We start from the raw sequence: 26,246 nt of genomic DNA on the forward strand, positions 1-26,246 counted from the left end.
ATGAACTGGTCACGAGCATTGCCCCAGTATGCATGAGGTGACAGAGGCCTCTCTTACCAATCGGATGGGTTGAGTGTTAGGTCCAATGTAGGCGTGTAGCAGTGAGATCTGGCAAAGGCTCTAGCTGTGAATTGCTAGGAAATGAGGAGCGCAAGCGGCAGTGAGAAAATGTTTTGGATAGGCATTTCTCAGGGCCATCCAGGTCAGACGGGAAAATGGAGACTGTAGGAAAGAGGTTAGGGGTGGGTAGAGACCATAAGAAGGGGAAGGAGTTCAGAAAGCAGAAGAATGTTCAGATGAAGAGCGGGGAGGGGTCACAGATCTTACCCAGAGAACACAGGAATGACACACTGGGGCAAGATGCTGATCCCTCACTCTGCTCCCCACACGGGGCACCAAATGTAAGCAAAAGGGGGCAGACAGGAGAAAAGACAGAACACGAACTCTCAGCCAGACCAAACTTATTCGAAGAAAACAAATCCGCAGATGTGGGTGACCAACTGCCAGTGTGCACACACACAAAACACATGACAGTGTTTAGACCCCAGCAGGCTGGGACTTTTTATATCTTAGGTGCTCAAGGGGTGGGGTGGGGTGCAGTTGTCAGAGGTGAGCTTCTTCATACAAGTTTTTCAAGTTTGGCCCTCTGGCTTCCAAACATGGGGAAGAACACAGGGGATGGGGTGGAGAAAATTAGGGTGTGAATCTAAATTGGTCTCGTGAAAGAAAGCAGGGGTAACGAACCCCAAAATGGCTGAGGCTGCTGTCTTGTCCCACCACTCACTACCTAAGTATGTCAAATATACACACACTGAATTTCTTGCTAACAATAGTTAGACCCTTCTCTGCTGTCAATCATCCTTTCTGCTGGGCATTTGATGGCCTGGCCACAGGATATTAACGCAACAACTTCATGTGCATACAAACCATACTACCTGTGGGTCTAGGGAGATGACAGTAAAGAAAATTAAGATAGAAACTCAAGCTAGGTATACCACATGTGTGACAGAGACCCAACACACATGAGCCACCACCTGATTCCTCACCCATGATGTGGGAGGAACCAGAACTCACAAAACAGGCATTCCAATATTGTGTGCCAGTGTCCCAAGCATGCCAAATGACTGTTCCTTGACACTGCACATCCAGTTGAATGAGAGTAAATTTAATAACTTATGGCATTAAAGACCAAGTACTTAACTGCTTTAAAAATACTGTATGTACAGGGTTCATTCAAATTCATAACAGTCACAAGGCAATGTACACAAAAACTCAAGAGTTTGCCTAATGTCATCTAAGTACAGGTACTCGGACATAAACACAAACCTAACTGAAAGATTACTTCACACATTAGTCAAGGGTAAAGGTAGGTATTACTAGGCCTTGAACACTAAAAGTACTCCTGGTCAGCCCTGTCAGACTGCTACTATAAACATCAATTATTGCCAGCGCCGCGGCTCACTAGGCTAATCCTCCGCCTTGCGGCGTCGGCACACCGGGTTCTAGTCCCGGTCGGGGCGCTGGATTCTGTCCCGGTTGCCCCTCTTCCAGGCCAGCTCTCTGCTGTGGCCAGGGAGTGCAGTGGAGGATGGCCCAAGTCCTTGGGCCCTGCACCCCATGGGAGACCAGGAGAAGTACCTGGCTCCTGCCATCGGATCAGCGTGGTGCGCTGGCCGCAGCACGCTGGCCGTGGCGGCCACTGGAGGGTGAACCAACAACAAAGGAAGACCTTTCTCTCTGTCTCTCTCTCTCTCTCACTGTCCACTCTGCCTGTCAAAAAATAAAAATAATTAAAAAAATAATTTAAAAAAATCAATTATCTGCTGAATCTACTACCTAAATACTAAGTACAGGTATATCAAACAGGTTTTATGAAAGGCTCTGGACACGTTTTATACAACCCTAGTATTTCATGGGATAAAAACGGCCTCCTCTGGAAACTAGCTATTGATGCAATTGTACTTTTTCCTCCATTTGCTGTTTTGTCTAAGACTTCTATAATGAATGTGCACTAACAAAGAATAAGATTAGAATGAGCTGCACTCTATAGCCCAAGGTCCCATCCATCTCAGCCTTGCTTTGCATAAGCATAATACAGCAGACATCAGGCACATGAAACTTTCTTTATAGAACTACAAGTGTGTGGCAAAGCTAGATGGTAACTCTCCAGAACTGTACTGTACTGTCCTGTCCAGCGGCCACTACCAAATATGGGTGACACGCTGGACACACTACACGTGACTAATCCAAGCTGACACATGCTGTAAATTGTAAAAAGCCTGTAACAGTTTTCAACCTATAAATTAAATGTCGAAATGATAATTCTAAAGGAAAACATGAATTGATTTCACATAATTTTCAACTGAGGTTACTAGAAACAAACACACACAGTTTGCACTAATGCCTATTTTCACTCTGAAGTGCTGCTCTGGCACCAAATTATTCAACTGAAGCCAGCAGTATGGGCATCACCTGGGATCTTGTTCAAATGCAGACCTTTGGGCCCCAGCACAGAAGTGTTAAAGCAGAATATGCATTTTAACAAGACCTTTGGTTGATCAATATACACACTGAATACTGAGGGACACTGTTACAGAAAACTTGTATTTTCTCTAACCATGACAATCTCACTTTTCTTTAATGCATCCACTTATTTTTTAATTTTTTAAAGATTTTATTTATTTGACAGGCACCGTTACAGACAGTGAAAGAGAGAGAGAGAGAGAGAGAGAGAGAGAGAGAGAGAGAAAGGTCTCCTTCTGTTGGTTCACTCCCCAAGTGGCCACAATGGCCGGAGCTGCGCCGATTTGAAGCCAGGAACCAGGTGCTTCCTCCCAGTCTCCCATGCATGTGCAGGGGCCCAAGCACTTGGGCCAGCCTCCACTGCTTTCCCAGGCCACAACAGAGAGCTGGACTGGAAGAGGAGCAACCGGGACTAGAACCGGCATCCATATGGGATGCCGGCGTCGCAGGCGGCGGATCAACCTAGTGCGCCATGGCACCGGCTCCTAATGTATCCACTTATTAAAATGCTATGTCAGGACTATTCTAGACAATAGGAACACAAGGTGGATAAAAAAATGTAAAAGCAAATCTCACTACCTGTTTTGGTGGAGTTTCTATTCCATAGAAGATAAATTAAAAATAACAATTCAGTTCTACTATTAACTTCTACTATTAACACCTGTTTTTAAAAATGCAAATTTGAACAAACACAATGGCTGTATCATGAATTTTCAAACCAACCTATTAATGCACCAAGAACATAAATTGATAATGTTTGTGCAAAATTGCCAGGATCAGTCAAAGAAGGACTAAAAATCAATTAAAATAGCACAGAGAGTCCACTGAGAAACAAGGTGTTAAGAAAACGGTAATATGTCCAAACTGGTGCCGGCAAAACTGGATGCATATATGTAGGAGAATGAAATTAGATTCGTCTCTCTTACCACATACAGAAATCAGCTGAAGACAGATCAAAGACCTAACTTAAGACCTGACATGATGAAGCTGCTGGAAGAAAATGTAGGGGAAACACTCAAAGACACTGGCGTAGGGAATGACTTCTTGGACAGGAACCCCAAAGCACAGGCAACAAAAGCAAAACTAAGTAAATGGGACTGTATCAAACGCAGAAGCAGGACATGATAATTAGAGTGGAGAGACATCCAACAGAATGGGAAAAGTATTTGCAAACCATCTGACAAAGCATTAATGTCCTGAATATATCAGCAACTTAAAAAAGTCCACAACAAAGTCAATCTAGTTCAGAAATGGAAAAGGACTTCAACAGACAGTTCTCAGAAAGAAATACCAATGGCAAACAAATATATGAAGAAATGCTCAACATCTCCAGGCTTCAGGGAAACCCAAATCAAAACCACAATGAGGTATCTCCTCAGCCCTACTAGAATGGCTAAAATCCAAAACACAGAGTAAAAATGCTGTCAAGGACATGGGGAAAGGGGAACATTTACACACTGCTAGGAGAAATCTTAGGGAATAAAAAGAAGAAATAAATGTTTTGTCTATCAGTACTGGTGCAAGTACAGTTTTGTAAAACTTTGTTTTAAGCCTTTGTGAAACCAACAGTTAAAATGTTATGCTACCATATTTTGATGATCTGTAATGACTTTAAAATTTATTGCAAAAAGATGAAATGATAATTTTTCTATTCAATTACTATTTATAGTCACTGTCTATATTCTCACTAGACTGGCATCACTTTGCTTTTTACTTGTTAAGCTTATTTGGCAAAGTATTAAGCCCTTTTACTGTAATGTAATGTGAAAATTGGCTCCCTCAAAAACTAAACCAAAGACAGAAAGAAAAGGAGAAGGAAACATGGTGGAAGGTAGAAAGGGTGAGTGAGAAAGGGATATCATTGTGTTCCTACAATGTGTCTACAAGGGACACTGAGTCTGTTACAAACACTAATTAAAATTAAAAGAGAAAAGAAAGTAAATACAAAGAGAAAACGATGCACACTAATTTGTTCCCTACATCACTGCTTACCTCTTTGTGAAAAAAATGCAAAACTCGGTATAGAACTAAGAAAATGAGGTACACTAAGTATTATCTATAACCAGTGTGATATGTAAAAAGTTACATATGTCACAAGAAAAGACTTCATTCACACAGTATCAATGCGTTTATACAAAATGTGTGTACATATATGAAAAAGATGAAGACAATTTGCAAAGAGAGAAGTAACTATATGAAGGAAATGAAATTAAAACACACTGTAATTTCTCAATTTCCCTTTAAAACTATTACTGAACTCTAATGATTTTTATAATTCAAGGGGCGAGGATTTTAAATCTTGGTTGACATGCCAATTAAGGTCACCTGCTTTCCATACCAGAAGTACCTGGGTTCAGTATCCACTTCTGACTCCTGACGCTAGCTTCCTATTAGTGTGGACTTAGAAGGCATGTTATGATGGCTCAAGAAATCGGGTACCTGTTTCTGGCTCCTGACTCTAGCTTTCTGTAATGTGGACCAAGAGGGCAGTGGTTAGGGTTCAAGAATTTGGGTACCCATCACCCACGTGGGAAACATGGAATGAGTTCCCAACCCCTCAACTCAGCCAGGCTCAAGCCCAGCAGTTGTGGGAATCAGGAAGTGAACCAGCAGACGAGTATCTTCCTTATGTCTGCTTCTTGCAGGTGTGTGTGTGTGTGTGTACATGCATGTAGGAGTATCTGCCTCTGAAATACATTTTAAGAATAGATAAAAATCCATTTTTTTTTTAAGAATTCTAACTTTATTTGAAAGGCAAAGAGGCAGAGGTCTCCCATTTAATCCCTCATCCTTCAAATGCCTCCAACAGCTAGGACTGGGTCAGGCTGAAGCTAGGAGCCAGGAACTCAGTCTCCCATGTAGCTGACAAGTACCCAGATACTTTTGCCATCACCTGATGTCTCCCAGGACACACATTACCAGGAAAGCTGGAATTGGAAATGGATCCAGGATTCAAATCCGGCACTGTGACACATGGCACAGACATCCCAAAGACTGACTTAACTCCCACACCAAATGTGTGCCCCAAGAATGCTTTTAGCCTGGGCAAATGACACCCAAAGTCTGTGAGAAAGCCTGAAGCTACTGGTAGGTGATCTTTCAAAGCTAAAGGAAAACTTCCATGAATTTTTCTGCATATCTTCCTTTCTCTTCATTTAGCATATTATGACTGTTAGGATGAGTTTTCCTCTCCAGTCTCTTATTTGTAAAGCCTACCTGATGTTAGGTTCTTATTTCATAATACAATAGTACAGGCCCAAAAAAATCATTTTACCTAGGCTAATATCTGTTTGGTTAGTAACAATTCATGTCAACAGAAATAGAGAATAGGAAATAACAACAGCAACCAAAAAAAAAAATCTCTTGATGATCTTAAAATGTTCTCCCAACACGAATCATGTAAAAAGATTAAAGGAACTCAAACTCCGTGACAATAAGAAAAATCCTCCACACAAAAATATTTCAAATACACTTGGCCTATACCCACCAATTTAAAAATATCAAAAAAACATTGGTAATTATCCCTTTTAATAAAATCAAAGTAAAGGTTTTCACTGGAAAAGACAAAAAATAAACCACCAGATTAGATTTTGTCCCAGCGGGAAGACAGGAGTGCCCAGCCACTCTCCCAGGGTGCAGCCCACCCTGCAGGTGCTGGGTACTGCTTCCCACCCTGCACGTGCTGGGTACTGCTTCCCAGAGGCTCCGTGAGTAGCGATGACCCTGTCAGACAGGGGGGCTGCTACCTGAAATGGAGGTTCACCCCTACCACAACCTGCAGCCAGTCTCGTCAGCACCCAAAGAACAAAGCCAGCTAAATGCTGTGGATCACAACCTTCAGGCAAGAGAGGCTGGGCCTGGCACCCCTGCCAGCTGGTACTCAGCCCGCACAGCCAACACCCTGACGCCCTCAACCTGGCGTAACCAGGATCATGACTCTGCAAGCCAGCGGTTCCCAGATGATGCAGGGAACTGACTGCCAGCAGGCAGCCTGTCCCCAGGTGAGCAAGCTGATCACCAGGCAGTGGCCATGCACAACTAGCACCCAAAGAATTCTGCCCCCATCCTCCCTTTCCCCCTGGACTCCATGATGCAAGGGCATGGGGAGGGGGAGGGCACTGCCGTGTGCAGGCCGTGAGGACTGGAGAGGCCCACCGGCTCCAGGTGGACCCCGCAGCTTTCCCAGGCATCCTTGCAACCACAGTGGGGTGGAAACTTACCTGGAGTGTACCGAGTACTGCAGCAAAACAAGCAGAAGAGCAGAACACCTGATACCCACCAGCACCGCCACCACTGCTCCCACCTCGCAGTGCGATGGGGCCTCCTCCTCCTCTTCTGGCGCTGCTGTGTTTATTGGTAGTAGAGGCGGGCTATGCAGGCGGTGCTTCGGCAGTGAGCTGATGGAGCAAGCCGAGCTCATGTCAGAGCTGGAAGCGGTGTGGGCTTTCTCTTCAGCATCTGCATCCATGACGGAGGTGTTACCGCCGGCAGCGTTTGGGTCCACGGCGTTGGCAGCGTTGGATCTGGTGGCAGAAGTAGCAGCAGCAACTCTGCTGAAGAAGAGAGTGCAAGAGTGACTGAGTTTATCTCTCAGAGTTGGTGAGAGGCCCAGGACCTACCTCAGGGAACCAGTGCTAGCAGTGGGCTCCATTCCATTTCTTGGTGAGGCGGCAGCAGTATGGCAGCTGCGAGAAGGCAGGCAAGGAGACGTCCAGCCCCACCCTGAAGGACACAGATGGTCACCCTGTCCCACAGCTGAAGCAGTACAGCTGCCTGGGCACCTCAGAGCCGAATGCATTAGTGTCTGAGCTGCCCAGCAACGCAGATCCAGGTCGACCACCTGCCATTTCTCCAAAGCCAGCTTGCAGGTCTTGTGATTCACCACCCTGGCTGCCTTACGTGTGCTTCTCCACCCTCAAGGATGCAGTCCTGGGCTTCACTGATGTGGTCCCCATCTCATGGGGACCTGTGCTTCTCTGTGGTCGTGAAGCCCCTGCCGCTGCCGCTTCACCTCTACAGCTAATGCAGCCACGCGCCTCTCCACTGCCTACTCATGATTCTATGCCCTCACCGCTGACCCAGACCTAGGCTTCACCACCACCGCCAGCAGAAATGTGCTTCCCTGCCCATGACGCCCCATGCTTCCCATCCATGGCCCCACAAGTCTCAGCCAATGGACAACTGGGCTTTGCCCCCCAAGCTTCACTGTGGCAGATGAAGATCTGCGCCGCCACAGCCTGTGCAGAACTGCACTTTCCCTCCCATGCTTTCCACCCCATCCATCCCTGACATGGCCCGCATGTCTCCACCCAGGACGCCCCACGCTTTGCCACACCCACAGACTCATGCATCCTCGCCTACAGCCCCATGTTTCCCTGCTGCCCCACCTGCTTCTCTGCCGCTTCCCGACAGGAGACTTCGCACTGCCAATGCTGCTACCAACTTGTGCTTCTCCACCCACAACACACGCTAAGCCGCCGCCCATGAAGACCTGTGCTCCCACTGCCGCCTCACGGGCCACCAGCGCCGCTGCCCCTGCCTCCTCGTTCTCTGCCGCTGCCTTACACGTTGCCGCAGCCGCTGAAGACTTCCGCTTCCCCACCCAAGACGCCCAAAGCTTCACGGCCACCGCGGCCTGTTTCTCTGCCTCCACCGCCTACTTCACCACCACTGCCCCAAATGCTGCCTCCACAATGCCCACCTTCGCTTCCTCGCCCACCGACCCAGGTTCCTCCAGAGTCGCCACAACTGCACACTGTGCCATGCTACTGATGCTGACGCTGAGGCCAATGCCGCTGCTGACGCAGACCTGCACATGAGGCCGCCGCCTGATTCTCCGCCACGTCCCAATGTGTTGCTATTGCCGCCACTGCCAGACTGACACTTCCCACCCAGGGAGCCAGATGCTTCATTGCCACCACTGCCTGCTTCCCCACTGCTGTCCAACCCATCGCCACCACCACCAATACATACCTGAGCCCCCTCACCGACTGCCCAATGCCTCCCCAGAGTCACCGCTGCCACCTGGTATCCTTCCTCTCGGTTGCCTGCCGCCTAACTGCACTTTCCCGCCTGTGACGCTGACACCACATGCTCCACCACACTGCTGATGCTGACCCCACTGCCGACACCGACACAGACCTGTGTGAGGCCACCACCACCATGTTCTCTGGTGCTCCCGCCACCTGACTTTCCCTCTTTGGTCCAACGTGTTGCTGCCACCGCCAAAGACTGATGCTTCCCGCCCAGAACGCCTGACACTTTGCCGCTGCCCCACCACCGCCGACTCCTTCACCGCCACCACCAAAGAAACATACCTGTGCTTCCTACTGACCACCCCACGCTTCCCGAGTCGCTGCCGCCACATCCTCCTCTCCACTGCCCACTGACGAACTGTGCTTTCCCGCCTGCGACACTGACGCTGCACACTCCACCAAGCCGCTGATGCTGACACTACTGCGACACTAAGGCAGACCTGCACGCGGCTGCAGCTGCTGCCAGGTTCTCTGGTGCTCCCGCTGCCTGATTCTCAGCCACTGCTCGACAAGGATAACAATCAGAATTTTTTTAAAAAAGTAATTTAATCTTTGCTTTTAAATTATTTTTGAAATGGCTTTGTCCTAGAAAATGATAACAAGAAATAAATGAAAGAACAGGAATTAATTAAATATCAGCTGTTTTACCAAAGGTGAATCATTTCCCTAAATTTCAAATAAGAAAGAAATGTTTACACTGAGTGGTATCTATCCAGGACACAGAGTGCAATGGAAATGGATACTTGCCTTTTTGGGCATTCATGACCCTCAACAGGTGACAGTAACTCTGCTTCAAATTATGATGTCACCTCTTCATACGTCAGGAGAGGAGCATCAGTTCCTGGAAATGCTGGCCATCTGCCTGGAAATACACTCATCACTGAGAACACACGTTGCCAAATCAGCACTTACAAATCCTTGAGCCGCTAACATCCATTTAGGTGAATCTGACTGCTATTTGCTTTAATTTCTTCTAATTTCAGTGCGGTATACTTTTACTCTGAAGCATACAGCCGTTCGTTATGTAAAATGTAAAGGTAAGAAGACTGTCTAACACGGTGGAATAGTTTATCCACAGGCGTGCAAAGGCAGGGAAATACAGTAAAAGATCGAAAACCAAAGCAGCTTTTACAAAAACACCCAATGTGCGCTACAAAGTTTGAATCCTTCTTCCATTGCAGCTATTTGTACAAATGCATGAACTATTCTGTTTTTAAGAAGAAAGTGTGAAACATCTGATATACACAGATTCAGATCTTTTTCCGGAATTTTAAACAAATTTTCGGCTTACCCAAATCTGTATTACTTCCATGGGTCTCTTGCCTACAATGGTGACAGAGATCATAACTGACATGAATAATAAGCTGCATGATATATACAATGTGTTAGAATAAACATGTGTTAGAATAACCATGCATTAGAATGCAGGGGGTGGGATGGAGAACAATAGGATATGAGACAAAATCGGTCTCTTGAAAGATGGAAGGGATAACAAGAACCAAGCGGCTGAGGCTTATGTCTTTGGTCCATCACTTACCACCTAAATATGTCAAATATACACACACTAGATTTCTCGGTAACAGCAGCTAGAACCTTCTCTGCTGTCAAGCATTAGTTCTGCTGGGCATTAGATGGTTTTGCCACAGGTTATTAACCAACTACTTAAATGTGCATGCAAATCATACTATCTGTGGATCCAGGGAGATGACAGAAAAGAAAACTAACACAGGAACTCGAGCCAGGAATACAACATGTGTGGCAGTGACCCAATGTACATGAGCCACCCCCGAGGCCTCTCCCAGGATATGAGAGTGGAACCACAACTCGCACACAGGCAATCCAATATTGGGTGCCAGCATCCCAAGAAATGCCAAATGACTTTTCCTTGACACTCTACATCCAGTTGAGTAACAGTACATCTAACAATTCATAAAGACCAAGCACTTTAATGCTTTAAAAAATTATATGGGCCGGCGCCGCGGCTCACTAGGCTAATCCTCCGCCTAGCGGCGCCGGCACACCGGGTTCTAGTCCCGGTCGGGGCGCCGGATTCTGTCCCGGTTGCCTCTCTTCCAGGCCAGCCCTCTGCTGTGGCCAGGGAGTGCAGTGGAGGATGGCCCAGGTGCTTGGGCCCTGCACCCCATGGGAGACCAGGAAAAGCACCTGGCTCCTGGCTCCTGCCATCGGATCAGCGCGGTGTGCCGGCCGCAGCGCGCCGGCCGTGGCGGCCATTGGAGGGTGAACCAACGGCAAAGGAAGACCTTTCTCTCTGTCTCTCTCTCTCACTGTCCACTCTGCCTGTCAAAAAAAAAAAAAAAAAATTATATGGACCGGGTTTCATTCAAAGTCAAACAGTCACAAGGAAATGTACACAAAAACTCAAGAGTGTGTCTAATGTCATCCAAGCACAGGGACTCAGACTTAAATACAAACCTAACTGAAAGATTACTTCACATATTAGTTAAGGGTAAAGATAGGTACTAATATGCCCTGAACACTAGAAGTATTCCTGTTCGGTCCTCTCAGACTGATACTGTCAACACTCACTACCTGCTGGATCCACTATATAAATATTAAATACAGGTGTATCAAACAACTTTCATAAATGACTCTGGAAACATTTTATACAACCCTAGTATTTCATGGCATAAAAACTTCCTCCTATAGAAACTAGTGATTGACTCAATGACAGGATTTGAGAGAATTTTACTGTTAAGCCTTTCTCTGTATTGCCTAAGTTTCTATATTGAATGTGTACTAACGAAGAAAAAATTAATATGAGCAGCACTCTATACCCCAGGTTGCCATCCATTCTGACCTTGCTTTGCATAAATATAGTACAGCAGAAATCAGACATACGAAACTCTTTGGAGAACTACAAGGGATGGGGCCGGCGCTGTGGCGCAACGGGTTAAAGCCCTGGCCTGAAGCACCGGCACCCATATGGTCGCCGGTTCGAGACCCGGCTGCTCCACTTCCCATCCAGCTCTCTGCTATGGCCTGGGAAAGCAGTAGAAGATGGCCCAAGTCCTTGCGCCCCTGTACCCGGAGACCCGGAAGAAGCTCCTGGCTCCTAGCTTCGGATTGGCGCAGCTCCCACCATTGCGGCCATCTGAGGAGTGAACCATTGGGTGGAAGACCTCTCTGTCTCTCTCTGTCTCTCTCTGACTCTTCTCTCTCTGGGTAACTCTGAGTTTCAAATAAATAAATAAATCTTCAAAAAAAAAAAAAAAAAAAGAACTACAAGGGAGTGGCAAAGCTAGGTAGTACTCTCTAGGACCCACTAAATAGCACTAGTCCAAGCTGAAACATGCTCTATTTCCAAAACATACATTGGATTTTAAACACTTGGCCAAAAAAATGTAAAAATACCTTAATAGTTTTCAACATATCAATTAAATGTTGAAATGATAGTACTTTGGATATATTAGGCTAAAAAATTCACTAAAATTGACTTCACATCATTTTTAAATGAGGCTACTAGAAATGAACACACACTGTTTGCACTAATGCCTAAACTAACTATTTTCATTGTAAAGTGCTGCTCTAGGACCACATTATTCAAATAAAGCCAGCAGCGTGGGCATTAGCTGGGATCTTGTTCAAAGGCAGACCTTTGGGCCCCGCCTTAGAAGTGCTAAAGCAGAATATGCATCTGAACAAGACTCACAGTTGATCGATATACACATTGACTGCTAAGAGGGACTGCCACAGAAAATCTCTAATTGTAACAATCTCACTTTTCTGTAATATATCCACTTATTAAAATGCTACAAGGGGTCAGGGCTATTCTAGACAACAGGAACACAAGGTGTATATAAATGTAAAAACCAATTTCACTACCTGTTTTGGTGGAGTTTCTATTCCACAGAAGATAACAAATTAAAAATAACAATCCAGTTCTACTATTAACACCTGTTTTCAAAAATGCAAATTTGTACAAACACAACTGATTTATCATGGACTTTCAAAACTCACCTATTAATGCACCAACAACATAAAAATCATAGGATTTGTGCGAAACTGCCGATATCAGTCTAAAAATCAATTAAAATAGTCCACTGAGCCACAGATGTTAAGAAAATCTAAAGATGTTCACTTAATAATTTTACCAAAATAAGTAACAAAGAATACTAAAAAAAAACAAAAACATTCGATTTAAAAAGTAGCATGACTAGAAAAAAACAGCATGACAAAATTACTTTATGAACAAGAATATGGTGCAAATACAGACAATGAACTCATTTAGAGAAAAAAGTTGTCTGACTTCCTAAGTTCTGTCCTGTATTCCATTGCGTCTATTTGATGCTACAGAGATGTATTATTCCAAACCAAACAAGCAGTTACGCAAAGTTCCCATGTTTTTGACTAATCAAGTAAAAGGATCTGAAACCACAAGAAACTGAAAAAGGGAGTGATTCTCTTTTTCACACTCCCATGTAGTTATCTGCCACCTAAGAGAGTACCTTTAAGAAAGCAGCTTCCAGTCCATAGCACCAAAGTCACATTCGTCCCAGCCTGTTACCAAAAAAAAAAAAAAAAAAAAAAAAAAAAAAGGCTGGAGCCCTAGGCTGCTAAGAGCTGACACTTACTTACTTACTGAAACATAATACAAGCAGTCAAGACCTGACAGGAACATTTATACAGAGAATCTGTTGGTTACTCACCATATTATACCACAAACATTTAATGTGTGGTTGACCTACCAGAATGTGAATTTCTGAAGGGCAACGAGTCAAAATGGGGCACATAGGCCCTCAAAGGAGTGCTCAATAAATGATATAAGCCTGCAAATTCACACAATGAAGGAAAAATCTCATCTGATTGAATTAAGCATAGGAGGTTTCCAGCTGCTTCTTTTCAAAAATAAAATCAGAAATACAGCTAGTTTTAAAGAACAGCTGATGGTAAATCACATTTTTTTCTCTTTTCAAACAGTTTGTATTTTTTCTGTATTTCTCCCGTTTTTCACTGTTAATAATGAAGGTAGAGAATAAGTGATTTGTAAGTTACATACAGGCAATAAAACTAAAAGTATATAAATACACACACACTTTGAAAAAATAATCCCATTCACATGAAAATAAATATAGAGAAGATCCAATATGGCTGAATAGGGTATAGCCACACTAGCTTAAGTTATGAATATGCAAAGAACAAAGAATGACCAGCTTTCCAGGGCTCTGACTGATGGAAGTTTTCAGTGCAGAACAACAACAACAAGAAAGCAACCCTCATGGGGCAAGAAAAAGAAAAGACACAGACACCACTGAATCCATCTGAGTTGTGAAGGTAACTAAGTGGCACAGCCAGCTGCTGGCTGAGAGCCTCCACCTGATGTAAAAGTAGGAAGAAACTGCCACACAACCTGCTGCTCCCTATTTTAGCAGACAGGGAAATCCACAGTCACCCACTGACTTTTTTTTAAAAAATATTTATTCATTTATTTATTTACTTGAAAGGCAGAGTTATAGAGAGGCAGAGGAAGATCGAGAGAGGGAGAGACACAGTGAGACAGTCTTCCATCCACTGGTTCACTCCCCCAAAGGCTGCAACGACCGGAGGTGGGCCTATCCGAAGCCAGAAGATGGGAGCTTCTTCTGGGTCTCCCACCTGGGTATGGGGGCCCAAGAACTTAGGCCACCTGCTACTGCTTTCCCAGGCCAGAGCAGAGAGCTGGACAGGAATTGGAGCAGCAGCGACTTGAAGCGGCATCCATATGAGATGCTGACGCTGCAGGCAATGGCTTTATCCACTATGCCACAGGACTGCCCCTACCTTTGAAAAAGTATTTATTTATTTAAAAGGCAGAGTTAGAGAGAGCCAGAGGCAGGGAAGACCCACTCACTTTTATTTCAGCCTAGAGCGCAGACTGGGATCTGAGCAATCGTCAGGCATAACAGGGAAACCACCTTGCTCCTTTTCCTACCCCAATCCCCCAGAGCACCGAATTCCACAGTGAAAAATCAAGCAGCATGCCTCTTGTACCCAGCATCACAGAGTCAGGGCAACGCCTGGGGCCAAGAACAGATTCCAGTGCATCCTGCCCCCAACCATGGGAGCTTTTGGGCAATAGCACCAGAGCTATGTTCACACACTCCATGTTTGCAAGGGAGAGTCAGTCCTCTAAGCTTCTGGGCATTAACACCTGAAGCAGCCCACAGGAAAATTCACTCCACCCTGGTTGACCCGGGTAATGACCCCACTATACCTTGCAACAGTAGGACTGTAACAATTTATTCTAATTTTGTCAGTGCCACTGTAATCTACTCAGTGGACGCAGGGAAGAACCTACCTGCATTCCACATCTCTGGATTCATCCCCTCCAGAGGAAAATCTCCTGTATACCTTGTAGTCACCCTGTAGGACTGGAGCATGTCCAGTTCACACTTCCTAGTCCTAGGACTACAGCTGCTGGTATCAGAAGCCACAGCAACAGTTGGACTCTCCTAGCAGGATCAGAGGAAGGGTCCATCTGGATCACACCATCTTAGAGCCACAGCAATCGGTGTCCAGACCCAGGCATCACTCTGGCTTGCCAGCAGCACAAGGAGGTAGCCACAGGTATGTCTCTCAGCTCTAAGAATAAGGCCCTGGCTATCACGTTTGGCAGGAGTACTGACAATGAACTCCCAGTGGAGCAAAGATACACACCCAAGGGGACATTTATCCATCACAAAGCCATACTTTTATTCCTACGAACTGTGGAGGACTAATCCACTGTTGTTTCTTACAGACATGGCTGATATTAAGACAAAAAGAAATCACTCAAGAGACTACACACCTGGCCTCATCTTGATCCAAACCCAAAGTAACAAGCCAGGTGATACCCTGTATTCCAGATAAACCATACACTCCTTTACAATGGAAACTATTTCATAAAAAGGAAAGGACAGGGGCCGGCTGTGGCACAGTGGGTTAACACCCTGGCCTGAAGCACCAGCATACCAAATGGGAGCCAGTTAGAGACCCAGTTGCTTCTCTTTCAATCCAGCCCTCTAAGGACTGGGAAAGCAGAGGAAGATGGTCCAAGTCTTTGGGCCCCTTCACCCATGTGGGAGACCCAGAAGAGACTCCTGGCTTCAGATCAGCGCAGCTCCGGCTGTTGTGGCCAATTGGAGAGTGAAACATCAGATGGAAGACTTTCTCTCTCTCTCTCTCTCTCTCTCCCTCTGCCTCTCCTCTCTCTGTGTAACTCTGACTTTCAAATAATAAATAAATAAATCTTTAAAACATTAAAAATGAAAGGACAACTACAAAAGATAGGCAGACGTCAACATAGACACAGGAGACATGAAGAAGCAAAGGAGCCTGAGAACTCCAAAGGGACACAATAATCCTCCAGATACAGATCCTGAACTGAAAGAAATCTATGACAGACTTAGGATTAAGAATAGTAAGTATAAAAAAGCTCATGGGATGCAAGAGAATACAGTTTTTTTTTTTTCAGAAGAAGAGATGTAGCTTTGTGCTACATTTGTCATTTTTTCAATGAAAGACTTGACAAATATCTTTGAGAATTAATGACAGTAAAATTTGACAAACAATGTCAAGTGCAGGGACACCAAAATATAATTTAAAAAGATTCTTTTGTGCAACTCACAAACTGTTATCATTGCACAACATCTTTGGAGATGGTGTGGGGTGGGGTAGAGAATATTTCCGAAGTGGTTGATCATTCCAACTTCATTACTTTGAGAGGAATGTTTAGTGTCTCGTGGGTATACCCCATGCCATCTCAACCTGGACAAGTTCCAGCAGCTAAATTGCAAGCCCCTGGCTCCAGGAGAGTCCCCTGAGTCTGAGGTCCACAAAAGCTTGGTGGGAATGGAAGCCAAGAAAGTGAGGTGTTGCTCTCACCCTAGTGTCTGCTCATTACTGTCCATGCACACTGTGGATCAGCAGGCAGGCACAGTCATGATCTTGGTCTTAACCGTGTTTGACAGTGAATTCAGAAGGGTTCAACCATGTTATTAAAAAACTCTATCAGGCAACATTCCATAAGGATGGCCAGTAAATCCTGTTCTCTTCAATATGTGGATGAACTAAAGGAGAACACTTGAACAGTAGCATCAGGTTTCTACATCTTCCAAAAAGAGATCATCCCTATGTAAAGTTAGGAGATAATACATAAACTCTTTGAATCTCATGCTATCTTTGAAAAGAGCTCTTGTGGGGCTAGCGAAACCTGTAAGTGACAAGTGTGAAATGTCACGTTTAGCAACCCTTAGAAACCAAACAAAACCACCAAGTTAAATGAAGGATTAGGGGGGCCGGCACTGAGATGTAGCCGGTTAAAGCCCTGACCTGAAGCACTGGCATCCCACAGGGGCGCTGGTTCTAGTCCCAGCTGCCCCTCCTGATCCAGCTGTCTGCTATGGCCTGGGAAAGCAGTGGAAGATGGGCCAAGTCCTGCACCCACGGGGGAGACCCAGAAGAAGCTCCTGGCTCTTGGCTTTGGGTCGACGCAGTTCTGGCCATTGCGGCCATCTGGGGAGTGAACCAGCAGATGGAAGACCTCTCTCTGTCTCTGCCTCTCTCTGTAACTCTTTCAAATGAGAAAAAGGAAGGATCAGGATGCAGGGATATCTAAGTGGTTTTTAGTGGCTGCCTGTGTGAGGGAAAGGAAGCCAAGACAACACTTGAATGCAGCCAAAGGCATGTTGAGACAGGACATGAAATATTTTGAAAATGAATTCATCCTTCACTTAGTGTTGTACTCTGCTGTTGGCCCCACACTACTGAATGGATATAGGAAAACCTGCAGAAACCCAGAGAAGATCGTGGCAGCCAATAACGTGTTTTGTCGCCCTGGGGGAAGAGGCTCGAGATGTGTTTTAACCTTACAAAAAAGTGTGGTGACTTCCTAACAGCCCTAGAGTAAAGAAACCTTGTCTGGAAACTAATTCTGCCTTGATGTTTTCAACTGTGGAGAAGGATGGACAGTGAGAGATGTGCTTAGATTGTTGTAGAGGGAAAGGCAGGTCTTTGAAATCAGCACGGGGGTACCCAACTCCTGAGACGGAAGGAGGAGTGGCTGGTCCCCTTCAGTGGTGACTTCAAGAGGAGACCAGGTAGCCTTGCGTAGCAGCCTGGCCTAGGCAACTGGAAGGCAGGAGCTCCTAAGATTCCATGACACCCCCTACCTTCTAATTCTATGACTGTTACTCCAAATGGTCACTTGGCAAGTAGGACCTTCAGTTCCCTTATTCTTGTCAGTGAACGAGCTATAAGCTGTTGCTTAAAAGCTGAATTTTGACCCCCCCCCCCCCCGGATAGGACTGTTAGTAAAGACGTTCAGGATCTCTGGGGTGTTTCCCAACAGTAAGTTAGGCAATATGGTTATTCGCATCCCCGTCCTGATTGAAGCTACTGTATTTTATTTGTTTTAACTCCTCCTATGCTTGGTTTTCTTCACCCTAGTCCCAGAAACTGCGTTTTCTGCCAGCAACATCGAGATGGCAGGACCACCTAGCCCTTCATCTATTCCAGCAGATGACACATTAAGGATCACCCGGAGCTTCAGCCTCAGACTGTCAAAGTCAGAACGGGAGTTGGAAGCTCTCCGACAACAAGTGTATAACTTGGCTACTTGCTTAGAGAAATACAGTGAGTTCTGTAGGTCCTCTCACCCAAGTGATGAATGGTTGTCTTTTGTGATTCTGAGAAATGAAATGCTTTCCAGATTTGATTGTTCTCTTCCCTTGAGCATAAGAAATGTCATTGTTACCGTACTGTGAGAAAGCTAGAAGTTAGTATTACAACCTCAGGTCGCTGAGTGTGGAATAGCCGAGGCAGGAGTTCTGCAAATTCCAGGTTTTCAGTCTAGTGTGGGGTAGGGTGGGGTGGCAATTAAAAATGCCAGGGAATGATTCCTGGTACATGCCAGGAAATGTCTGTTTTTGTTATGGAGAGGCCAATTCATTTTTTTTTTTTTTTTGACAGGCAGAGTTAGTGAGAGAGAGAGACAGAGAGAAAGGTCTTCCTTCCGTTGGTTTACCCCCAAATGGCCGCTATGGCCGGCACGTTGTGCCGATCCGAAGCCAGGAGCCAGGTGATTCCTCCTGCTCTCCCATGTGGGTGCAGGGCCCAAGGACTTGGGCCATCCTCCACTGCCTTTCCGGGCCACAGCAGAGAGCTGGACTGGAAGAGGAGCCACTGGGACAGAATCCGGCGCCCCAGCTGGGACTAGAACCCTGGGTACCGACGCCGCAGGCAGAGGATTAGCCTAGTGAGCCTCGGCGCCGGCCAACAATTCATTTTAATTAGCAGCCTCTGTGTCCTGTACCACGTGGTGTGGGCTTTGTGTCGGGGCTTAATGTACTTCCACTCAATTGAAGCTGCTTTTTTTTTTTTTAAAGATTTATTTATTGATTTGGAAGGCAGAGTTACAAAGAGAGGAGAGAGAGGCAGTGGGCTCTTCCAGGTGCTGGTTCACTCCCCAGATGGTTGCAATGGCTAGAGCCGATCCGAAGCCAGGAGTCAGGAGCTGCTTCTGATGTCCCACATGAGTGCAGGGGCTCAAACACTTGGGCCATCTTCCACTGCTTTCCCAGGCCATTAGCAGGGAGCTGGATTGGGAGTGGAACAGCCGGACTCTAACTGGTGTCCATAGGTATGGGATGCCAGCACTGCAGGCAGAAGCTTAACCTACTACACCACAGTGCCAGCCCCTCCAAGCTTCTTTTGAGTTCCAATTGGCCAATCCTTGTGCTAGTCACACAAGGGAAATGTGATGAAGAGTGTACAGGATCCACTTCATAGACAATAAAAGGGAGTTGGCCCTACCCTGGAACCATTGTCTGTAAGTGACATTGTCAAAACCAGGGACTGCCCTGGTGAGAGGGAAGATCTGCTCGGGGAGCCCAGGGTCTTCCTGAAGGTGAAGAAAGTTCCTGACTCCTTGTGGTAGCACAGAGCAGAGTGTGGGGCAGGGACTCTGGGCCCTAGCCCCAGGCTCTATTCCAGAATGCCCGTCTTCTCTGTTCCTGAGATTCCTTATCTATGCCCACAGTGCTATCCCACCTCTGAATTATTGCTGTGAAATGCAAGACATATTTCTTGTAAAATACCAGAGATGGTTCCTAGTATGGAACACATTTATTCACTATTCATTCATTATTTCTAACTTAACAAGAACTTCATTAGTATGCGTGCATGTTTCCTTCAGGGCCTCTGGGTGATAAGCATTCTATTTTGCACAATTCTATCTAGCTCTTTCATCCCCAAACACAGAAGCCTGAAATCCTCAGCACAGAGGAATCATGCATCCCCAGTGCTAGGGTGCCTTGCCTAGCATGCAGAAAACCACTGCTTCACGCCTCAACTTAGTGTTTGACTTAAGAGGCTGTGGGGTGTGGTGATTACACTGGGCCATGGCTGAGTCACAGGTCAGAGGAGGGGAATTCTGATTCTGTCAAATGTCCATTGAATCACCTGTTGTCAGGCACTTTAGCTGTGCTAGAACTCTTGTTTGCTCATCTCTAAGATGGGCATTGTCAGATGTCTTGTTGGGAAGTGGAGAAATAAAGATAAGGAAGGAAATCCTTACACAGAGCCTGGTAGTGGAGTTTGCCCTCCCTAGAGGCAGTGGCCTGAGCTGCATGTCCAGCCCTCCAGTGAGGCAGCCGTGTCTGTCTTTCTCAGATAGTGGAATATACAAACCCCTGCTACACCACATGCTGGAAAAGAAAGGCCGGCTTGGATTGCTGCAACTTGTATCAACGGTTCAAGCTGTGTTCAAGTAAGGGGGACGCCGTGCAGGCCAGAGTGTATGTGTCTGTGAAATGGGTAGCTCAGCTGGGACAACCAAGACTTGACTTTGGCCAGCAGCAGGACACTTTTCTCATAAATATTGATAAAATGCACGACCAACGGAAAAGCTAACTGATGGGCTGCATGGTGATGCAGAGCCTCTTTTTCTCTTTTGGAAAACAAGGAATTTCTTGAGATTAACATCCCAATATTGAACAGAGGCTAGTGGCAACACAGTGACATGTCTGCACACTCTATAGTGCGGTAACCACGTCAACGGCTGTTGATCACCATCACCTCCTGATTGACTAATGATGGCCGCTGTGCGGACAGAACAGTGGCCAGCAGGTCCGAGGCGGGGCGGCTGGGCGCCCAGCGGCCAGGCCCCGCCCCTGCAGCCCCAGGATCCCGACCCCGTTCCCCGCTGGCGGGCTTCAGCGCTGTCCTCTGCACGCCTCTCCCCTGCAGGCCTGGCGTGGACGCCCCGTACCAGCACACCGTTTGGGCCTGGCCCGACCCAGAGGGCGGTGCGGACTGCTGCTACCACCTCGGGGACGCCGCGCCGGCCTACGCGGGTGCATACCCCGCTGGCGAGTCCTACCCGCTCGGCTGGGGCCCCGGCCGCTTCGCGGGCCGCCCCTACCGCCGGGCGCAGGTGGTGGAATGTGAGTCCCCCCAACCCCGCCGCGCGCCCCCCCCTTCCCCCGATTCCGAGGGAGACCTCCCGGCCAGGCTGGGACGGCTCGGGGGCGGGCCGGGGCTGGGGCCCCAAGGGCGGCCTCCTCACCCGGGTCCCCCTGAGGCCCGGGACCGCACCAAGCCGCCAAGTGCTTCTTGCCTGGGAGGAGGCACCCCTGCAGGCCAGGAGCCGGTGGGTCCCCCGCGGCCCCGGGGACGCCCGGCACACGCGGTCGGGTCCCAGCAGACTCTGGCGCGTGACCACGCCCTGCGGGCGCTCCTTCGCAGTGCCCAACACCGACAGAGGAGGAGGCGGAGCAGGACCGGGCGGCGCCCGCAGATGCGCACGAGGCCCCTTGCGGGTAAGACTGCGCGCCAGCGGCGCCGGCCCTCCGTCCACGACGCCCGGCGTGGGCCGCCACCGGGCAGCGGAGCTGGGCGAGGGCCGCGGGCAGAGACGGGCCTTGGGGCCTGTCAAGGGCCACGGGGCCCCGGCTCCCCCAGCCTCGCAGGGCCCGCCTGGGCCCGACACACCCACCACAACCCACCACCACGGCCCGGGGTGGCCGGCCGCCGGGTGGGGGGCGGGCCGCTGTGCGGAGGGAACAGTGGCCAGCAGGTCCGAGGCGGCGCGGCTGGGCGGCTGGGCGCCCGGCTGCAAACCAGGGCGCTGAGTTGCCCATCAGTTTTCCCTGGGTTCAGTCCAACCCGCGGTGGTTAGTCAGGTGTGTGCCAGGCTCTTATCCAAGGCACGTGTTTCCTATCAGTCTGCCCGGCTTCAGTCCGGCCGGCTGTGACAAGTCTGGCCCGTTCCAGGCTCTAAACCAGGGTGCTCTGTTGCTTATCAGATTGCCTTGGCTTCTGTTCTGCGGGCCGTGCCCAGTTTCCTCAGTCTTCCTCTTGTTTTGGCCCACCTCCTTAGGCCCCCGTCCTGGGCCCCCAATGGGGGTCTCCACCTCATTCTCCCGTACCTTTCACGTGGCGGCCCGGTGACACGTGGCTGGCCACTACTTTGCTCAGTGTTTGTTGCTGGCTGGGATCATACACATAGCGTTGCCCCCTGCTGGTTCCATGGGCTCATGTGGAGCTATTAATGGCCTCTGGGCAATGTGCTGACCTGTGCTGTTCGGCCTTTCTCATGGCCTGGCTTGCTACCCCAGACCCCATGCCTTAGCCCCTTATCTAGGTCTCCAACTCACAGTCTACTGTCCCTCTGAAGCCCCAGCCTGCCCGTCAAGGCTGAGGTGGCGGTCAGCTGGATTTTGGCAGTCGTGCTGGTTTTGACCACAGACAGCCCTCCAGGCATGCCAGCGAGGCCAGCCGCTCTCGTACATTTTGGTCCTTTGCTGCCTTGTGTTCCTCCTAGCCTTTTCCTGATGAGCACCTAACACCACTCAGCCCGTAACCCACACCCTATCCTGCCAGGATTGAACATTTGGATGTGTGCTACCCATCTGACTGTATGCACCTCGGTTGGCCTGCCTTGGTCACTCATCTTTATGCTGCCTTCGGCTTCCCTTTCCATCGATTCTGTTGTCCGGCACTTTGTTTAAAACAGCGTCATCCCTGGCCACGCGCCGTGGAATGTGAGTCCTCCCAAGCAAAAGACCTTGCCACTCCACTTAGTTGCTGGTGTCTTGTTCCGTACCACTGCCTTGCTGTGCCTTCTCCTGGTGGGTCCTGGCCCTGCTGCACTCCTGTGCACAGTTGGCTGCCAAGAGTGAATCCCCATGGTGCTGCTGACCCATGTGGTGGCAGGTAGGACCCATCTTTCCTTATCATATTGTGACCTGCCCCGTGTGCCATCTGTTGCAGTGGAGAGCACACAGCTGGAGGCGGAGGAGGCTGACCCCTCCAGCAGTGGCCAGTTGTGCACATCAGGACACCGGGTCGAAGCCCAGTCTTTGTAAGTGATCACGGGCATGTGGGTCTGCTCTGTTGCACAGCTGATGACAGCGGGTCTGGGGAATGGTAGGGGATGGAACGTTTTCTTGGCTGTTGAAGACCATGTGCCCAGAAGGCCTCTTTTCCCAACTCTGGCCCAGCCTGGCCCGCCAACAGCCCCTCCCCACCCCTGTGTTCAGGAGCCCCTGTCTCTGTTGGCCCACGTTGTGCAGTGGCACTGGGGCCTTCCATGTCTTCACCTCCCTCTTCCTCGGGTTTCTGCCCTATGTGGCCCAGGGTCTAGTCCTCCTCCTGGGGCATTCCCACCCTCCTCACTTCCATGTTGCCTCCATCCAAACAGGGTAGACCGCTTCTTGTTCTCCCAGCCCCATGCCAACCCCTTTGGGGTAGTGTCCATAACCCCTAGGGGGACTGTCCATGGTCAGGGGTTGTGCAACACTGCAGTGAAGAAGGGACAAGGGAGGCCCGAGTTGGACCCCCTTCTAAGTAGCACTTCTCTGGGGTCCATGGGCATGACCCCAGCATAATGCACCAGGACACTTTCCCCCGACAAAGTCTGTGTTCGGGCTCATCCTAATCCGTGTCCTCTGTCCTGCTGGGGAGGCTTGGCTGGTGATGTTCCATGGGACCTCAGGCTGCCCTCCTTGCGTTTTTCCTGTTCACCTGGTCTCCCTCCTTCTCCCTGGCTTTTCCTCATCTCTTTGAATGCCGTTGTTTCACTAAAGGGAGGATCGTGTTCACTTAGGTTTTGGTGTGCACTTTTTTCGGTCTCCTATGTTCTGTTAGTGCTAGGAAGACCTTGTAGTCGTTCTTGTGTCTGGCATCTGCCTGTGGTCACTTTTCTTCCCTTTGAACCTCCACAGGTCACTTACCATCAAAGGGCCTTTCTGGATGGCAGCTCCACCAGCCAAGGACCGCCCTTCTCCTTATGCCCAGGCTGGCGACCTCTCCCAGAGTGAGTTTCATAATGATTCCCAGGCTGTAAGCATCTCCTGGGCAGTTCATTTCCCTATTATTGGTCTTCAGGTAGACTCCAAAACCATTGCCCCACTGTGCTCATTCCTCTCCCCGAGAAGTCCTGTCATTTCTCCAGGTAGAGCCTTTTAGCATCATCTGTGTCTGTGGATACAGTGCTCTGCCCCCGTCCCTTCCTGTGCTGCCACTGCTTTCCTGAGTTCCCCTCAGTCCCGGCTATAGCATCAGCACTTGGGAGTCTCCATAGGAATCTCTTCCTCCTTTCAGATTTTATCCTGATTGCGGGATGGCCATGGTTTGTTGGGAGTGTCCAGCAGTACCAGCTGGCAGTGAAACCAGCCATGGGAGATGAGACCAGAGGCCAAACTCGGGATCTGATAAGATGGCTGGACTGCCCCGCAGGATCATCGAGGAAACCCAGCGTTTGCCAACAGAACCAGTTCCTGGCATTAAAGCAGAACCAGATGAGAGCAGCGCCCACTATTTTCATAGGGTCATTGCTGGCCCCCAGGATTCCCCCTTTGAGTGGGGGACTTTTAAACTTGAACTATTCCTTCCAGAAGAATACTCGATGGCAGCCCCTGAAGTACGTTTCATGAACAAAATTTATCATCCTAATGTAGATAAGTTGGAGAGAATATGTTTAGATATTTTGAAAGATAAGTGGTCCTCAGCACTAGATCAATCTAGGCTTTGTTAAGTACTCCTAATCCAGATGATCCATTAGCGAATGATGTAGTGGAGCAGAGGAAGACCAACGAAGCCCAAGCCATCGAAACAGCTGGAGTGTGGACTAGGCTAGATGCCATGAACAATATTTAAGTCGACCTGATCATCAAGTACCATCACTGCTGTTCTGCCAAGACTTCTTCCTTTTTGTTTGCATTTAATGGACATAGTCTTAGAAATATTACAGAATAAAAGCCCAGACACCTTCAGTCATTTGGTGATTAAATGCACATTAGCAAATCTGTCTTGTCCTAATTTGCTGTTGTAAAACATGAGCAGAGGCTAGAAGTATCATCTGGATTGTTGTGGAAATGTTTAGAAGCAGTGGCCCCTCTGCTTTTATTCGTTTTCCCCTATCCTGGTTTAAGTATAAGGCACTGCGAAGGAAGATAGTTGTCAGGGTTAGCTGCAGGAGTGTGGGTGTTTTTCTTTATTTTTTTGAAGGGGGAGGTAAGTTTTATTATAATTTTATGGGCTCTTCCCTCCCTTTTTATGATGATCTAATTGCATTGGTTAAAAGCAGCTAACCAATTCTTTAGAATATGCTCTCTTGCCAAGTCTAACAATTTAGACTCTGTAGATAGACAGGCTTGATTGTTTGAACCAAAATGGGACCATTAAACATCACAGCCCTCACTAATAACATTGTGACTTTGCTGTCAAGGGTGGATTCCCCCTTCAAAAATGCTTGTGACCATTTTGTATGGCTTGTCTGGAAACTTGTGTACATCTTATGTTTCAGTAAAATATTTTTTGTTATTCTTAAAAAAAAAGAAAAAGAACATCAGCCACAGAAGTGCCCCGGTGGCCCAGCCTCCAGATTCCCAGCAGCCCTTGGATGAACCAGTGAAACCACTCTAGGGGCCCCACATCTCAGAGCTTATTCTGGGGTAGTTGCCTTAGGAATTCTTCCCTACCACAGAACTATTATCATGTTCTCCTTTGCATTCATTTTATTTGTATTCATTTTTAAAGTTTTTATTCAATGAATGCATTTTTTCAAAGATACAGCTTTAGGAATCTAGTGGTTCTTTCCTCCATACCTCCCCCAACTCCCATCCCACCTCCCTCTCCCTCTCCCATCTCCTTCTTCATTATGGTTCATTTTTAGTTTGACTTTATATACAGAGGACCAACTCCATGCTAAGCATAGACTTCAACAATTTGCACAGACACAACATATAGAGTACAGTTTGGGAAGAAAATTTGCAGTCAATTCTCATATTGCAGCTCATTAGGGACAGAGGTCCTACATGGGGAGCAAGTGCACAGTGACTTCTATTGTTCCTTTAACAATTAACACTCATTTATGATGTCAGTGATCATTCAAGGCTCTTGCCATGGGCTGCCAAGGCTATGGAGGCCTTTTGTGACCATAGACTCCATCGGTATCTGGACACACCCATAAGCAAAGTGGATGTTCTCTCCTCCCTTCAGAGAAGAGTGTATCATCCTTCTTTGATGACCCTTTCTTTCCACTGAGGTCTCGCATAAATCCTCCATGTAGGATATTTTTTTGCCACAGAGTCTTGGCCTTCCATGCCTGAAATGCTCTCACAGGCCTTTCAGCCAGACCAGGAAGCCTTAAGGGTTGATTCTGAGGTCAGAGTGTTATTTACAGGGAATGTCATTCTAGGAGTCTGCTGT

General features: G+C 47.8%; 1 protein-coding gene and 1 pseudogene across 3 annotated transcripts; both read left to right on the forward strand.

Annotated features, from left to right (window-relative positions):
• The first annotated feature begins 18,945 nt into the window (after window positions 1-18,945).
• LOC138844991 (uncharacterized) lies at window positions 18,946-24,839 on the forward strand. Of its 3 annotated transcripts, XM_070055634.1 has the most exons (6): window positions 18,946-20,301; window positions 20,781-21,352; window positions 22,416-22,576; window positions 22,806-22,896; window positions 23,759-23,850; window positions 24,138-24,839. In XM_070055634.1, exons 1-3 carry the CDS (start codon window positions 19,979-19,981, stop codon window positions 22,541-22,543), a joined length of 1,023 nt encoding a protein of 340 aa, XP_069911735.1. In that variant the 5' UTR covers window positions 18,946-19,978; the 3' UTR covers window positions 22,544-22,576; window positions 22,806-22,896; window positions 23,759-23,850; window positions 24,138-24,839. The 3 variants fall into 3 exon arrangements, with proteins under 3 accessions (XP_069911735.1, XP_069911737.1, XP_069911736.1); XM_070055636.1 differs by lacking the exon at window positions 22,416-22,576 and having other exon boundaries at window positions 22,806-23,850; window positions 24,138-24,192; XM_070055635.1 differs by lacking the exons at window positions 22,806-22,896; window positions 24,138-24,839 and having other exon boundaries at window positions 23,759-23,840.
• LOC138844992 (ubiquitin-conjugating enzyme E2 N-like) lies at window positions 24,253-25,427 on the forward strand (annotated as a pseudogene).
• The last annotated feature ends 819 nt before the right edge of the window (window positions 25,428-26,246 follow it).

This window comes from Oryctolagus cuniculus, chromosome 13 (assembly GCF_964237555.1).
Source record: "Oryctolagus cuniculus chromosome 13, mOryCun1.1, whole genome shotgun sequence".
NCBI classification, from domain to species: domain Eukaryota; kingdom Metazoa; phylum Chordata; class Mammalia; order Lagomorpha; family Leporidae; genus Oryctolagus; species Oryctolagus cuniculus.